General features: G+C 36.9%; 1 protein-coding gene across 1 annotated transcript in view; it reads right to left on the bottom strand.

Annotated features, from left to right (window-relative positions):
• smid (nuclear valosin-containing protein-like smid) overlaps nucleotides 1–18,556 on the bottom strand; it is a 402,569-nt gene that overhangs the window by 229,543 nt on the left and 154,470 nt on the right. Inside the window, exon 8 of the mRNA XM_090375537.1 lies at nucleotides 1,248–1,467. Coding sequence (XP_090231663.1) covers nucleotides 1,248–1,467 — 220 coding nt within the window. The remainder of the gene's footprint in view (nucleotides 1–1,247; nucleotides 1,468–18,556) is intronic.

Here is an 18,556-nt window from a genome sequence, read left to right as displayed (position 1 = left end):
GTCATTATGCAAATCGAAGCAACTGCAGGTGAATTATGGTGTGTGCGCGGGTCGGGACATGGTATAAAAAACACCTGATACTGAGCTCCATTAATCACTGTTACTCTTGTTCTTCAGATAGCAAAGGCAGTAGACTTAAGCGAATTTGACAAAGGCTAAACTGTAACAGCCAGATGGCTTGGTCAGAGCATATCCAAAACAGCACAGCTGGTGGGGTGCTCATGGTCAGCTGTGGTCAGTACCTACCGAAAGTGGTCCGAGGAGGGAAAACACACGAACCGGCAGTGAGATGTTGAACAAACATGGCTCATCGAGGTGAGCGAAGGCTCTTCTGGATGGCAATTGGCAACAGAAGGGCAACTATGGCGCAACTTGCTGGTAATTAGAATGCTGGTGATGGAAGTAATGTGTCACACACTGTACATTGAACCCTGCTGAAAATGAGGTTGCGTAGCCGCACACTGCTCCGAGTGCCCGTGCTAACCAGGGTTCACCAGCGACAGCGCCTACACTGAGCATGCGAGCATTGAAACTGGACCTTGAGCGATTGGAAAAAGGTCGTCTGGTCCAATGAATCATGTTTCCGTTGCACCATGTAGACGGCTGAGTACATGTGCATTGTTTACCTGGGGAAGTGATGGCACCTGGATGCACCGTAGGACGAACACAAACTGGTGGTGGCAGTGTCATGCTTTGGGTGATGTTCTGCTGGGATACCCTGGGTCTAGTCATCCATGTGCTGGGCACTGTGATGTCTACTACCTACCTAATTGTTCGAGACTGGTTCATGGAACATGAAGAAGACTTCCAGGTATTGCCCCAGCCTCCAAATTCCCCAGACATCAATCCCATCGAGCATCTGTGGTTTGTGTTGGAATAGCAACTCCGATCTGCAGGGTCTCAATCACGGACCTTACAGGAGTTAAAGGATCTTCTGGTTACATGTTGGTACCAGATACCACAAGACACATTTAGAAATCTTGTAGTGTCTATGCTTCGCCGGGTACAAGCTGTTTTGGCTGCACGTGGAGGACCAACATCATATTAGGTAGATGGTCATAATGTTTTGGCTCATAGGTGTATGATTTATAAGAAAAATGCTCAATCCATGTGGATAAAAGGAAGTTAAGGTTTAGCAAGTTCAAAGTGTAAAAGCAAGCTAATAACTTTCTATGAATTGAAAGAATAATTAAAACAAATTTGAATGAAAACCTCACAGCAACATCTAGTAACAAACAGAAACTTACCATCCATACATGCTAAAAGCTGGGCAACAATCCTCCTTTCCATTTCCCTTTGTGCAGTTTCTCTTTTTGGTGTAATAGAATCAATTTCATCAATAAAAAGAATACAAGGTGCATTAGAAATTGCTTTTTCAAATAAATCTCTTATTTTACTTTCAGATTCTCCAGACACACCTGACACAATCTCTGGTGCTGCTATTTTAATAAAAGGCAGTTCCAGTTCCTAGAGAGAATTTCTTGAAATTAATATTATTTAAATTTTTTGGTAAAAATTGCATCAGTTTTATTAAAAAGACTGATAAAAACTTACCCCAGGATTAAGCTAAAGAAAACACTTTATCAAACAAAAAGGAAGCATACTTTGTTATATACAGTGACTTCTAAATTTACACGAGGGTTATGTTCCAGAACTCTTGAGTAATTTAAATCCATGCATAATGTAAATAATCACCAAAAAATGCAATAATAGACCTATGAGACTATCATTTAGGTTAGAGCAAAAGCATCATTTTAACGTAGCCATCTACCAAAGTAGTAGCCGACCGGGCTAGCCGGGCGGGTAAAGTGCTTGTCTGGCAACCCAAAGGTCGCGGGTTCAAATCCCGCCTAGGGCTTGGATCAGAGTACTGCAAAATCCTTGGGAGGTGCATTATGACCACAGAAGCCAATGCGCCAACAACTAACTAAAAACAAACAAACAAACAAACCAAAGTAGTTAAATTAATTAATTAAATTGGCATAGTTTTGATTATATCTCATATTGTGAATGCCTTCACAACAAGTTGCCATGGTACTGTACTACCTCGAATAAGTAACACTTCACCAGTGGAGAAGACTATTGTTACTTATTCTCAGCGGATACCACCACCTAGATGGCACCGTTTCAAAGCTTGTTGGCTTCTTCTCGGTGGGTGGGCAGGTACCCTGGTGTTGCAATAAGGACAACCCAGTTATGAAGTATAACTTCACAATATGAGAGATGCCTGATGGTGTGGAGTGATATAGACTATAAAATATTTAAGAGCAAAGCCTAATGCTATTTTATAGTCTATATCACTGCACACCATTAGGCATCTCTCATATTATGATATTATGAAGTTATACTTCATAACTGGGTTGCCGCTATTGCAACACCAGGGTACCTGGCCACCCACTGAGAAGCTAACAAGCTTTGAAACGGTGCCATCTGTGTGGTGGTATCTGCTAAGAATAAGTGAATAAGGTGAAGGCAGATTGATGAGAGAGATCATCGTGGTCAGATTCCATTCCCTCGAATTCGGAACAGATAGGTTGGTGGTGTTACACTAATCCAGGAGGTGGAGAGTACACTTGACTGCTCCTCTGAGCACTTGAAAAAGGAATCCAGAGTTAGTTGCTTTGCACGTTGCCTCTTCTCATGCAACAACTTGTAGTAGCAATCACGTTCTAGCATAACTTTACATTGCACTTTAGAGCTTCCTTCAACATTAGGGTCTTCATCAGCTAACAGATTTAGTCCTTAATCTATAAGATTTAATGCTTTCAATATTCCTTTCACTGTCAGGCTCTGTTCTTCTTTAACCTCTGGGCTTTCACTTGCTGCTGCTACTCCTCCTCTTGAATGTGATGCTGCTCCAGTGCAAACAGATCTTCATTTGACAATTCTTGATGACGTGAATCAATTAAATCATCAACATCAGTTGCCTCCGCTTCAGTGAACCCTATCTTTTTTAGAGAGTTTCATGCATTTGTCTTTAGTTTGTGCATAATCTTCATCAGTATCAGAGCCTTTGAAGGATTTGCTATGATCTGGACATAATTTATGCCATGAAATTTGAATACAGTTATGTGGAACTTCACATCATGCAGCATCAATTAATTTTAATGCATCTTTTATATTGAAGACTCGCCGATATTGCAGCATACTGAATTGTTCATGGTTGGTTTTGTCAATTAGATGCTGATCTAATTGCATCAGAATGCACTTTAAATACTGAGCCTTAAAAGATTTAATCACATGTTGGTCCATAGGCTACAGTATTGAGGTTGTATTTGCGGGGAAAAAAACCAATCTTGATACTGGAACAGACATCAACAATACCAAGTGGGTGGCTTGTGACATTATCAAGAATGATTAAGATGTTGAAGGAAATTTCCTTCTGCCTTGTAATACACTTCCAATTCTGATCGTAACTGAGATCCAAGATAACTTCTGAAAATAACAGCAGTCATCCACTCTCTAGGGTTTGGCTACTGGTAAATGGCCATTTACGACCTGCCATGATTTTTAAGGGCATCGTGGTTTGATAATGGTAACTGCACACAGGTTGCACCAAACAGAAGTGTTAGCCAATATTTTGCCACCTTAAAGCCAGGCACAGTCTTTTCAGCAATGGAAATAAAAATGAAACTAGGTATTTTTTTCCAAAATAAATCTGTTTCGTTGAAGTTCAATATCTGTTTGGGTATGTACTCCCGATCTCGTGGCACGTTTCGTAAATATGGCTGTTGCATGTTATTTTAAATTTGTGTAATTTAAACACGCATAAACTAAGAAATCACTGTAACCAAATCTTTAGAAAATGTGTATTTTTCTATATCTGGATATCTTTCTACAATTTTTCTCTATTTGGGAAATTTTTTTTTTTTTTTTTTTTTTTTATGTGAACCCCAAACACGAGAGGTATTAGAACCTATAGTACTTAGTATCGTGCTTGGGTTGGAGGTTGAGAAGACGAAAGAAGATATTTGTTGACATTGGACTTGAACTTCCGTAGATTGTAATTTTCAGGAAATAATTATGAAGGAAGGTTGTTCCAGAAAACGGCAGTTGAATGAATAAATGAGGAAGATGAAAAGTTGATTCTCTGGGTTTGAAGTAGGACAGTGAATGGATGTTGGCTGGTGGCGGCACGTGTTCGGACTGTTTTGAAAGAGAGAGCGGGAATTATAGAAGCCAATTCAGAAGAACAGTGCCCATGGAAATATCTGTAGAAGAGGCATGCAGCAGAAACAGTACGTCAGGGAGAAAGCAAGTTGAGAGACTCTGTTAGAGATGAATCGTGAGCAGCTGTTTGGAAGAAAAGTAACGCCGAGAGCAAAAGAGAAGACCAAGTTTTTTAGATGCAGAGGAAGCAATATTTGTAATGTGCTTGTGCCAAGAGAGATTAGAAGTCAGGGTAATCCCCAAAAGAGATATATCATTTTTCCTAGAAATTGGAGTGTCACTAAAGATAAGCATAGGAGCAGAAGAATCCTTTTTGCGAGATATAAGACAAGACTGAGTTTTAGAAGGGTTGAAATCAACTAAGTTGTCTTTGCCCCACTGGAGAATTACCTGGAGATCGGCATTTAAGGAATTGGTAGCAGATTTTCGAGAAGCTGAAGCTGATTGAGCAGGACAAGGTTTCTCAAAATGGAAAGTTGAATGCAATGTGCTATCATCGGCAAAACTATGGATAGGATTTCCAGTCAATGGAAGAAGGTCATTGACATACAAGAGGAAAAGAGTGGGGGAAAGAACTGAACCTTGGGGGGCACCGGCATTAGTGGAGAAGTTAGAAGACAGAGAGCCATCTACCATCACCCTCAGTGAGTGATCAGAGAGAAAACTGGATAACCAATTACTAAAAACAGTTGGCAAACCATAAGGTGGAAGCTTGTTTAGAAGACCTTTATGCCAAACACGATCAAAAGCCTTTGAGATGTCAAGAGCAACTACTTGTGTTTCACCGAACCTTTCCATTGAATTAGTCCATAAATGGGTAACATAAACCAGAATATCAGCAGTGGATTGACACTGACGGAATCCATACTGGCGTTCGTTGATCAGATGGAAGGTTTCTAGGTAGTTTAAGAGTTGGCGGTTAATTGATTTCTCCATTACTTTAGAAAACGTAGAAGTAACTGCAATGGGACGATAACTGGATGGGAGGGATTTGTCACCCTTTTTAGGAACTGGCTGGATATGAGCAAATTTCCAAGCAGAAGGAAAAACACCTTTGGAATAAGAAAGTGAAAAAAAGGCGGCAAAGAATAGGATTAAGTTCAGGAGCACAGGTTTTGAGAACAGTGGAGAAATACCATCAGGACCTGGAGCTTTCTTAGCATCAAGATTCATCAAAATCCTTCTGATATCCTTTTGACGGAAGACCACAGGAGGCATTGAATAGAGCGTGTTGGGAATGGTGGGAGGTGTTTTACCAAGATCATTAATACATGAGCTGGAAGAAAAATGGGATGCTAGCAGGTCAGCTTTATCCTTGGCTGAAGTGACAACAGAACCATCTGGTTTGGACAGAGGTGGGAGCAGAGATGGGCAAAAGTTGCGGCCAATAGCTTTGGCAAGAGACCAGAATGCTCGGCTACCATTAGGGCAAGAAGCAAGTTTTCTACTCTTAGCCTGTTCAAACCCTAGTTTGGACTGATTAATAACTGCTTTACAATTGTTGTGAGCTTTGGTGTAGGCAGAAAATGAAACTGAAGAATTAGAAACAAGCCAATTACTATATGCAACATTCTTCTCTTGGACAGTCTTAGCACATTTATTGGAAAACCAAGGTTTAGATAAAGGATGAGATTTTGAAGTGGAGTGTGGGATAAAGGATTCCATTCCTGCAAGAATAATTTCACTGACACGATCTGAGCAAACATTGACATCAGAAGTTTCGAAACAGTAATCCGACCAAGGAAAAGAAGAGTATTACCACATATTCATTATGAAAAACATGAATTTTCAAAACTGGTTAGCAAAAAACTACATAGAATATTAAAAATAAAAACAATTTGTTAATGGCTTACTATTACAAATTTAAAGTGGATAATAACAAAATAAATAAATAAAATAAGACAACAAATTTAAACTTTTTGTTCCCCTCATAATAAAATGTTTTCTATATGTATCTGGCACTACTGGAAATAATGTCTTTAAAAGTTTGCTTTTAAGGACATATTGTGGTTTTTGTCTGGTTTTAAGAAAAATCAGCAATTTTGATTTATTAGTTTCTTAGTAAATAATTTAACAAGCTTTAACAAAATGTGAATTTCTGTGGGCTAAAAATGTTTTGAACCACTGTTCCCGCTTGTATGCCTCTCCCCAGCGTTTTCTCAAAAGTGTCAAACAGCAATTAGCAAAGCACATTGGGACTCCAATTGTCTTTTCTATGCAAGAACCATCCTGGTGTGAAATCCTTCCTAATGTTAATCACTGATAATACCAAATTCAGGAGGAGGAAAAGATTCAAATATAGAAAATGAATTTTAAGCTAGACATGTAGTTTAAATCCCAAATGTAGCACTAAAACCCAGTACTTCGTACAATTCTGGAGTTGGTCAAGCTCCTTATAGTCTGCTATTCTTTAACTCCACTTGCCTTCATACCATTTTTATATGCAAGAAACAAACTGGAATCTTTCTCTGCATTTATCACCGATATCATCCAAATTAAGGAGGATGAAATAAAAATGCAATTTTCTAGAAAATGCAATTTGTAGCTTAAAACTTTCTTTAAGTTTTAAGCTACAAATGTAGCTTAAAACTTAAAAGTAGCATTAAAATTCAATTCTTTGTATACTTTAGGAGTTTGTCAACAAGCTCTTCTCTGAATGCCTTGAAAGAATTCTATACTGCTTTTTATATACACTAAAAACATAACAGAAAGCGCTCTCTTTTATTAACATCTTTTTGCATCACTAATTCCATGAATTTTTTTGTTTGAAGTACTGGAAAATAGTCCTTTGTTCTTTACATTGGGGCAATAAAATCTTTTCCCCTCTCAACTAGTGGCAGATGGTGAATTTTTTTGTAAAGGAGTATGGACTGTTGATCAATTCTAGACATTAGCATTAATATAGGCATACGATGCAAGAAAGCAAGCTATGGAGCATCAGCCAAAAAAAACAATTCCCATTTCACCCCTCCATTCATTCCAAATGTCTATCCAGCTCAGCATTAAATTTTTTTAGGCTATCAACTTCCGCAACAAAAGAAGGAAGTCCGTTCCACCAATCAACTACCTGCATCCTTTCTATTCCATTCATCTATTCTACAACTGTCTTTCCTCAATTTGAATCTATGCCCCCTCAAGTTCTTAATCTGAGAAAAAGAAAGAATCCCATCACCATTCAGCTTGCTCAACCCATTCAAGGCCTTAAACATCTCAATCAGATCTTGCAGGTGCCTACTCTCCAGGTGCTGCAATTTGCAAAACATAAGCCTTTCTTGGTAAGAGCACCCTTTGTTCCCCTCACCAACCTCCAAAATTAAGTCCCTGAAGGCTTCCCATTTAGAATTCAACGTTGGTAACTTCATCAGTTGATCCCACTGTACAGAATTTAAAAACTATGTGAGACCCCTGTAGTCACATTTAGGAAAGCAAAAGCCCTTCCCTTTAGCCTTGGTGGTATTTACATCTTTAAGTAATACCCACATCAGTACATTGTGATCACTGTCACCCAGTGGTTCCTTTATCTGCAAATTCTTAATGCATGAATAATCACTGCTGATAATCAGATCAAGAGTATTACTCCCTCTGGTTGCCTCTCGAACATGTTGCTGTTGTTGTAGAAAAGTCATCCAATAAATCCACCAAAGTCTTGCTAGTGTGCGAGTGACCAATTCACAAGTTCCAGTCAATATCTGAAATGTTAAAATCCCCATTATAAGACATTCTGATTTACTGGCCCACTCTATTTCTCTGCACAATTGCTCATTATACTCATCAGATTCATTACATACATACTATAATACATACATACTCTCATTTTTCTTTTTCTCAGTGCTTATGTCACACCAAACTGACTCAACATTGCATTATCCACCACCATCAGTTAGATGCACCTCTTTAGATTTTATGTTTCTTAACAAACAGCATAATCCGCTCCTCCCTGTCCTGTCCTGTCCTGTCTATCCTTTCTGTACACATTGTACTCCCCAAATATCAATTCTGCACTGCTTACGTCTGTGTGACACCATGTCTCTGATATCCCGACAATATCTGCCTTTGATGTCTTGACAACCCTTCAAGCTCATCAAATTTATTAACACTATACTCCTAGGATTGGTGTACATGCAAGTATACATGCGCCGGTTCCTCTTATTTACCCTAACACAGCCCATGTCTTTACTTGTTCCACTATGACTCCCATCAGTCCTGGATATCACCCTTGCCTTGCTTTCCAGGCTGCTGTTCATTCTAATAAGCAGTGCAAGAATCACTTTTGCTTCTGCCTGCAGGCACTGTCAACCTTTTTGTCTGTATGTCCCCTCCCCAAGCTAGCAGTTTTCCGACCCACTTAGCACTGCCTCAATAGCATCAGCAAATATTCTTGCACCCTTTCTATTTAAGTGTATCCCATCCCTGTAGAAACAGTCTCTCCTGTCAACAAGCACAGACCAGGCTGACAAAAATTCTATCCTGTGAGCTTTTCTCAATCTCTCCAGGGCAGAATTGATCAACAAGGGTCTCGTCATATATGCCTCCTATTGTATCTGGGCAGTATTACAGACATTTGTGACTTTTTTTTCAACATTGACCTGTACTTGTTCAGTAAATCTGCAGATCTTTTACTCTTAATGTCATTAGTTCCAAGATGCAGAACAATATCACCTTTTGTGCCCTTAAAAGATAATATCTGCTCTACATCTTCAACTTTTGCCCCTGGCAGACACACCCTGGTCCTGTTCCACCTATTCTTGTATAATATATTCCCAGTCTCCCTGACAATAGAGTCATCAACAATAACTAGTTCCTGTGGGACCAGCGCATTCTGCCTTGCAGATTGCCTCTGTGTTGCCTAATGCACAGGAGTGAGCTCTGCTGTTCAGCTAGGTAGCTGAGAGCTTGATGGGCTCCTCATATTAATTTCTTCGAGGGCATTTATCCTACATTTCAAGCTCTCATAGACACCCATCACAAACGCTGAGTTGGTGCCTAATTTCTTGACAGTCTAGGCATCTAGCACACACAAAGACATCCTCCTTGGCTAGATCATGTCCTGTTTTAGAAAGGTCAGCAAACATTTCACATTTTGCACATTTTTTGAGCATCGCCCCCTTCATTTCTTCCCTGAGTCACAGCACTCTTGCTAATCTGTGATCTTTGCTTCACAGCTCTAGTCTGGGTCATGATTTCTGTTTAAATACAATTTAATTAATAATGAAATTTAATAATATTTAATAAGATTAATAATATTTTTGATTAATTTATAATACTATAATAAGCTAACAGATTCCTAATACAGTGCTTTGTATTACGCTATCTAGTTTTACATTATACATTACACTATCAGTTTGAGATATATATGTTACGCTATTTCTTATCGACTACAATATGGCAGCTAGTTCAAAATGTTGGCACCAACACCGAGAGTCGAAACTTCTAAAAATCACTAGTTAAATTCAAAATAAGAAGTTATCGAACGCTACTAAACCTATTTAATATCTTTGTAAAACACAATGTAGTAGGTCAATTAACGAAGAATACAGTAAAAATATCAAAAATACTTATCCCTTTACAGCAGCCAAAAATCCACAAACTTTTCTCTCAATATAATGGAAACTCCTTGCTTGCTGTCCCACTTGCAATAAACATAAAATTTTGTGAAACCAAATTCAAAACCACTTTAAAATTAACAAATTTTTTAGTTACATCTTGTGCAACTTAATTATTTTGGGAAGGAATTCCATAATTTCATAAGTTTCCTTCAAAAGGACAACAAATTCAATTTGTTTGGATCTGCTGTCCTGTTGAAAATTATAAAATAAAACTCCAAAAATGAAATGCTCTCAATTTTGCAACACCAAGGCCTTTAAATTACATTTTTACAAGCCTATAATAGCCTCAAGGCTTTAAAGCTATACTTTAACCTAGAGCATCCATTAAGCCATAAATACTGTATAACATGAGATTTTCTGTCACAAAGATAAAAAAAAACTCTATTAAAGTCTTGGCAACTGTGATATCCAGATGTTGTGTGTTGTGCAAGTAAGTTACATCCCTGTAATCTGGAACACAAGAAGTCAGCTTCATTTTAGAAAGATTTAAGTCTTGAATCAGGTAACTTAAATTGAATAATTATTCAATTTAAGTTACCTGAATATTCAACTCATTTAATTATCCGCTTGAATAATTGAGTTGAATTATTAAATATGTACTTCTCTTAGTACATATTCTTTATTAGATATTTCCATTTGTTAATTATCTTCACAAGATGACATATCTTCATTGAAAGTCCACATTTGAGTGGGTTTATAGATTGGCATATTATCAGAATGAGCCACTAGCCATATTGTGGAAGGTAGCCTTGGATACTGAATCTTACTTTTAAACGAAAATACAATGGTACAATACAATGAATGGATATTTAAAAGCCTGTTTGTTTGCTATTTGGAGCATTAGCAACTAAGGCCATATTGCTCCGGGGATATGCGGTTGTCATTTCCTGACCTTTCCGCATTCTCCGTATTTGGTGGTGACGGGCTCAAATCCCGGTCTAGTCTAATCAAGAAGCGTGTGCTATGCACTGCTGCTCCTTCCCACCTGGCTACAGAGGCGCCTAGGATATTTAAAAGCATTAGCTGAAATCAAATAAAGTTTGTATGCTTTACCGCATTTGATTTTGGATCATGGAGATCATTCTGCTCCCACTTAAGGATGAGGCTGAGCACTCAGCACTAAAACGTGAGCTTAGTGCTGAGTGCTCAGCAAAATGTCTTGGAAACAAATACCCTTATCTATGGTTCTGCCTAAGCTGTCAATCTTTTAAACTATACAGTATCACTTAAACCTACTATACACTTAAAAAAATCTGAGACACTACCACGATTGATTTTTGCAGCTACTGGCTTCTCATCAGCTGGTGGGTAGCCTCTATTAGCAAACCTATGCTGAACTGTAAAAATGTATTTTGTCTAAATGAACAACCAAGCACTATGAAGTTAAAACTTCCATTTAAACACATGAACAACTGTTGTTCATGTGTTTGGGAAATATATTCCCGCTTTACGAGTTTTCACTTTACGAGCAGGCGCTAGGAACGAATTAACTCGTGAAGTCAGGAACTACGTGTACCACTTTCACTTGACAGTGAGAAATGTCAGTCATTATTACATATGAAGGTTTTATCGAAGTTTGTGTAAGCAAGAAAATATCAACCAGCATTCCTCCTGGAATACTGGTTGATATTTTCCTGTGTGTTGACTTTTTAGGAAAGGAAATTTCCTGCTGTATGTGGTAAGTCCATAGGTAGAAATTTACAATGGGACCTAATGGTGAGGAGAGGAGGTTCTGACTATTACATTAAAAAAAAATATGTCACAATGAATGAACATGGACTAAAACTAGTGAATGATCTAATTAATCATAAAGAAAATAAAACTCTCAAAATGAAATGCTCTAAACAGAGAATTTCATTTTGACATAATTTACTAAAAGTTAATTAATTGAAATGCAAATAAGAAGAATGACAATTAATTAAAAAAAAAGACTGTGTAAGCAACCAGTTACAGTGAATTTTGTTCTTCCAAATTATTGAAACTAATCACACTCAACTCTTCAAAGGAGACACCTCTGCATAGTAGATACTGTCTTCTGACACAATTATCCACTTTAGATAGGTTTTACTATACAGCAACTCCCGAACTTAAGTAAGGGTTGTGTTCCGCAGACTACATAAGTCGGAATTTCCCTAAAAAGCTTGTGAAGCACTCAGAACTATGAGTGCTGAATTTGATTGTGGCAAAAAAGAAATGTTCGGTGAACGTGTAAATAGAATTATTTATTCAATTTTTTTCTCATGTGCAGGAAAAATTACAAAAGTATACAAAATTACAAAAATTTCAAAATTACAAAAAGAGATAGGAAACAGACACTGATAATGTCAGAAAGTTTTACCTTTCGAGCATTGTTGCCAGGATTAACACTCCAGTTCAGAAGCATGCCGCTGTGGAAGTTGAGGGCTGTGGAGATTTAGAAGGGTTTTTTTTTCCAACACATCACAAAATTTCTTTGCAGCTGCAGAACCGGCACTGGCAACTTCACTGCATATTTTAATGTTTTGGAAACCAGCGCGATGTTTGAACCTATTAAACCACCTGTTGCTTGCCACGAACTTGGCTTGGGGTTTGCTGTACTTATCCTTAATATCTTTATAAATACTTCTTGCTTTTGCTTGAATGGCCATTGGACTCGGGGGCACTTGCTTCTGAATCTGATTTTCCATTCATATTACTAATAGCTGTTCCATCTTTGATATAGCATGTGAACACTTGATCTTAAATGCATTGATCCTTTAACATGTTCTTTTATATGCACACTGTCCCTTAAAATAGTATTCACTGTTGAAACAGCGAGACCTAATTCTGTGAAATAGATGACAAACTTTGTCCTGCTTTGTAATTCTTAATTAATCATCTTCATTTCTAAATCAATTTTGTTTCATTTCCTAGCACTGCCAACTTTCCGTTGGTCTTTTTCCCTTCACCATTGTAATAAGTATATAGGAATGAAGAGAAGATTCTGAAAATTTGTTTTTTATATGACTGAAGATTTCAGTGAAGGGGAACTCATTTCACCATAATACCGCGACGTAAAAACCCACACAATTCCAGTTATCGGCATTATCGTAACTGCAATAAGATCGAGTTTACTACCCGTTTATAATAGATTCCACTAACAGAAAAGCCCAATAAACTGAAAAGTGCAAATTGTTTTTATTATTTTATGGTAGTGACCTCCAGAATTGTATTTTAGAAAAATATCACAAAGATGTTCAAAACTGATTCTTATAACAGAACATATGATAACGATGAAAGTGTACTGCAATTTCCATTATAAAAATTACCTTTTAGAGAGATAAATAGTTTAGTTATATAGCAAAAATTTCAACTTCCAAGGCCTTGGAACAAATTACCAAAAAAAAAAAAAAAAAAAGTGTTATTGGGTTCACATTATGATACTTTCACAATACATCCATAATACTTACCATGATTTTTTTAAGTTTGCACTGGCCGGCAAAAACTTACGTAAAGTTGAATTTCCATAAGTCGAGTATTACGTAAGCCGGGGAGTTACTTTATTAGAATACAATGAAATAGCTGTTGATCTTTGGACCACAAAAAAAAAAAAAAAAAAATCCACAGGTTACACACAGGCAAACATCTCTAGCTACATTTATCTGTTAACAGTAATTAGAAATATAAACAGGAAGTCTGAACAACAGTCAAAAGCAATGAAAGTTATATTAACCAATATGCTAATATACTTTGGAGAATATAATTATATAAGGTGATATGCACTCCTGTCTCTTGCCACGTAACCCTTATCTTGCAAAATATTGTGCCACTCACTAAAGCCACAACTGGTGAAGTAAATGCATTCAACTGGAGATTTTCTCTATATAGAAGCTTCAAAAGTTACAACTCATAAGGAAACTGTCTTACAGCATTAATATAATCAAATTGCAGCTGTTTCTTATAAGAAAGCGTTGTATTTCGGAGGAACCACTGGACACTTTAGTATTAATAGGAGTGATATAAGAACCAGATAAAAAAATTAATGTAGGAATATGTTATATGACAAATGACAGTGATTTACATCAGAATGTCTTATCATGGGAGATTTTAACTTTCCACCTATTGACTACTCCTAGCAGATTAGTCACTCGCTCAGCAGCAGAATATTTCTGGATTTACTTGTAAATCCAGAAATATTCTGCTGACTGTGTTCTGTGCAGCACACTGCAGATTCAGCAACGTAAAATAATACTCCTGAGCTGATTATCAGCTGTGACTTTTCATGCATTAAGAAACTTCAACTAAAACTAATCCACTAGGTGGCAGGCATCATTGTGTTTTGATGGCGGATTTATTTAAAGATGTAGCCCAGTGGTCAGGAGCGGGAGTGCAGTAGCACATGCTCTTTGAGTAGACCGGGATTCAAGCCCCTGACTACTGAATACGGTCGATCTGCCAACCCGCACTGGACCAGCGTGGCAGATTTCGGTCCATTTCCCTCAGCATGAATTGTTGAGGAGGCTTCCATCCTACAGTGGGTTGATAATGGCTGCACTTTACTTTTTATTTAAAGACAGAACTAGTGTCAAGGGAAAAGGGAAAGAATTTTGCTTTTGCAAAAGTAATGTGGCTATAATGGTCTTAGATAAATTTTAAATTCTTTTCAGAGGGACCAGTTGATAATGTTACCAAATGCAAATTCTAAACGGAAAGACGAATTCAGGCAAGTAATCAGGGGAGCTACTATGCTTTTTTTATATCAAATGATGAGACTAGTACAAGAGAAGAAAAATGCATATAGGATAATTATAAATTAACAAGGAACACAGAAACTTGACTGCAATCAGGTCCTTAAGGTAGTTATGAGAGAAGTCTTTGGAAGGAATGCAAAAGAAAAGTAGTAAAGAAATCTGTGCTTTATTAACGCTAAAAAGCAAGGGATGAACCACATTGGCCCACTGGATATGAATGGCATAACTATTGATGATCTGGTTCAGATCGCTGACAAATTGAACATGAAATGCATCTACATTTGTGGGTGGTAAAGTTTTTAGGGATGGGAATACCAGAATTATACTAAGTTATAACTAGGGATGATGGAATCTATCCAAATATATTAGAAATAAAAAAATTTTTAAAAAATGTACCAAAAGAGGTAAGCAAGCCTTTAGCCATCATTATGAGTGCATCCCCAGGTTTTGAAAAGGGTGTGAGGATCGCTATGGATTGGATTACGAATGTTTCCCCAACTGTCAGTGTGCTACTGCAACAAGATCTCGAAAATTTGAGCAGATGGGCTGAGAAGTGGCAACTGAAGTTTAACATTGATAACTGCAAAGTAGTGCATATGGGTAGAAGTAACCCCAGAAAATTGTACCAACTATGTGGTACTACACTTAGGGTGGTAGAAAATGAAAAAGACCTGGGAGAAATTGTTGTGCAGTCAGATATGAAATTTTCTAAGCAGTGCAGACAGGCTGCCAGATCAGGTCATGGGAGTATTGTCAATGATATACAGGAATTCATTAGTAGAAAAAAAGGAGATGATTATCCCTTTGTATAAGGCAATGGTCAGGCCAAGCATTGAGTACTGCGTACAGGTCTGGAGGCCTCATTTTAGGAAGGATGTAGAGTTGCTTGAGTGAGTACAGAGACAGGCAACAAGATTGGTGAGGGAAACAAAAGGGTCCTCTTAACAATAAAGGCTTAAGTTTCTAATCATTAAATCATCCACGTGTTGGCCAAGATTTTTGCAGCTCCGGCAAACACTTTTAAGTTTTTATTTATAATTAGTCATTTTATTGATTTAATTGTTATACTAAATTATTTTCTGTAAGTAGGTTTATAGTTCTAGTCAAGCTCCATAGTTTATTTTGAATTTAGATAGAAATTTTGAAAGTTAATACTTAGTGTCCGTAGATTTTAACGTCATTATATATTGCCCTTGCTGTTATGTTGTTGTTATTTGGTTTTTAGGAGCATTAGCAACTAAGCTCATATTTCTCCGAGGGTATGCGGTGGTCATTCCCTGACCTTTCTGCATCCTCCGTATTTGGTGGTCACAGGCTCAAACCGCAGTCTAATCAAGAAGCATGTGATACGCACTGCTGCTCCTGCCCACCTGGCTACGGATGCACCCCTTGCTGTTATACGATACGGAATAGTGTGACCTATATCCCGAACTTGATAGCATAAGATTTAATGTAAAACTAAATAGCAAAATATATAGCACTGTATTAGAACTCTGTTAGCCTAGTATAGTATTATCAATTAATATGTGAAATTTATTAATCTTATTAAATTCATTGTTAATTAAACAGAATCATTTGTACCTAGAGCAGCAAAGCAACGAGCACAAAGCAGCGGTAGTACTGTGACTCTCAGGAAAACTGAAGGGGACAATTCTCCAATGCATCACAGTCTAAAAAAAATGTGCAAAATGCAAAATTTTTGCAGACCTGTCTAGAACAGGACATGATCTAGCCAAGCAGGATGTTTTTGTGTGTGATGAATGCTAGGTGCAGAGACTGTGAAGAAATTAGCACCAACTCAGCATTCTGATGGGCATCTATGAGAGTTTGAGGTGTAGGGTACATGCCCTCGAAGAAATTAATATGAGGAGTCTATCAAGCTCTCAGCTGCCCAACTCAACACCAGAGCTTAGTCCTGTGCATCAGGCAACACAGCAGCAATCTCCAAGGCAGAATGCGTTAATCCCACAAGAAGTAGTTATTGTTGATGACTCTATTAGTAATAGAGGCATGTGATGCAAGAAAGCAAGCATATGAGCTTACGTAATATCAGCCCAAAAAAAAAAAAAAAATTTCACACAACCATTCCCTCTAAATGTTTGTCCAGTTCCTCCTTAAATTTATTTAAGCTATCAACTTCCACCACAACGACAGATGAAAGTTTAAGATGTTTAAGACTTTAAATGAGTTGAGTAAGCTAAATGATGATGATGGCATCCTTACTCTTTCTCTGATGATACGCAAAAGAACATAATTTAAAATTGGAAAAAGATGGTTGCAAGGTAAGTGTGTGAAATTTTGTTTTCAGCCAGAGAGTAACTGATTATTGGGTAGGTTAAATAAATTTAAAGGAGGACTGAACAAATTATTAGAAGAAACAGGCAAATGCAGTGGATATATTTTTTTAGCCAATGCTGTAAGCTACCCTCTTTCTCAGGTTAATTTTTCATTATTCTTTAAAAAAAATCATCAGGTTTCATCCAGTTATCTGTTCAAACATGCCTTAAATTACTTAAGTTCTTCAGTTCTAAAATTAGTTTGTAAATTCCAACAGTAAATGACACTTAAGTTAAAAGAAAATATTTTTATATCTAGTCTACAACCATCTTTCCTTAACATTTAAAGGCGGTTCTCACTTTATGAGTTCATGGGTTTATAAGTTTTTTTTCCCCAAGAATAAAATCAACAAAATCGAAAATATGAACATTAATTACAAAAAAATGAACGTTAAACATTCATAAATACCGCATTCCAAACCATGTGCATAGCTATACAATATACTGTACCCCACTTTACGATATTAATCAGTTCCAGAGACACCATCGCATCGCTAAAATATCATAATGTGAACCCAATAACACATTGTTTTTTGGTAATTCGTTTCAAGATCTCGGAAGTTGAAATTTTCTCTGTATAACTAAGCTATTTATCTCTCTAATATGTCATTTAAAAGGTCATGAGCATGACCTTAAAGCCATATAAGAGGTCATGAGCGTGGTTTGTAAATTGTATTAGTTACCAATTCAAATCATTAAAATGCACTACACTTTCATCGTTATCATATGTTCTGTTATAAGAATTTTAAACGCGCCTTTGTGATATTTTTCTAAAGCACATTTCTGGAGGTCACGACCATAAAACGATAAAAATGATTTCCACTTTCCACTTTATTGGGCTTTTCTGTAACTGCAAGCAATTATGAATGGGTAGTAAACTTGATCTTCTTGCATTTGCGAAAATACCAAAGTGGTTTTTTACGTTATTATGGTGAAATGTGTTTCCTCTTTACTGAAATCTTCAATCATATAAAAAACATAAATAAATTTTCAGAATTTTACTCTTCATTCCTTTTTTTTTTTTTTTTTGCTTCATAAACTTGTTACTCCTCACGAATCGTGTTAGTTGCAATTTGTGTGCCAAAATTGCTTATGCATGCAATCATGAAATTTATAATAAAAAGAGAAGATTATCTTGGAAAAAAATGCCTGTTGAATTTCTGAAGACGACTCCTTGTGCAACAAACCAACAAGTGCTGAGCCAATAATGAGTGATCAACGAGTATGCATTTAGTTGATGATGATGAAGAATAAACATTCTTTAATGTTGTAAGTCGTAAATAATTTTTCTATTATTATAATTTGCTTGATTTTACAGGTTACATTTTCATTTCTTTTGATAGATCAATCATTGTTTAAACATAAACTAATTAGCTAACTAATTTCATTGTTGAGAACGTAACCCCTATTTTTAACCTTATGTCTATGGGAAATAAATTCGCGCTTTACGAGCGCGCACTAGGAACGAATTAACTCGTAAAATCGAGAACTGCCTGTATGTATATTCTAGTTTATGCACCCATAAGAGATCCTCAACTTCATTAAATTTATTCAAACTTTCAACAATGTTAATGCCTCAATCGCATATTGACATGGACATTTAATCACAAGGATTTTCCAATCCACTAAACTGAAGTGTCTCTCTCTCTCTCTCTCTCTCTCTCCTCCCCTCCCCCCAAAAAATACTTATTTATACAATAACTTATTTTACTGCACCTTTTCCAAAAACACATAA

This window comes from Mastigoproctus giganteus, chromosome 6 (genome assembly GCF_048544385.1).
Source record: "Mastigoproctus giganteus isolate SK-2022 chromosome 6, ASM4854438v1, whole genome shotgun sequence".
In the NCBI taxonomy this organism is placed as follows: Eukaryota; Metazoa; Arthropoda; class Arachnida; order Uropygi; family Thelyphonidae; genus Mastigoproctus; species Mastigoproctus giganteus.
This window is presented reverse-complemented; position numbering and strand designations above follow the sequence as displayed.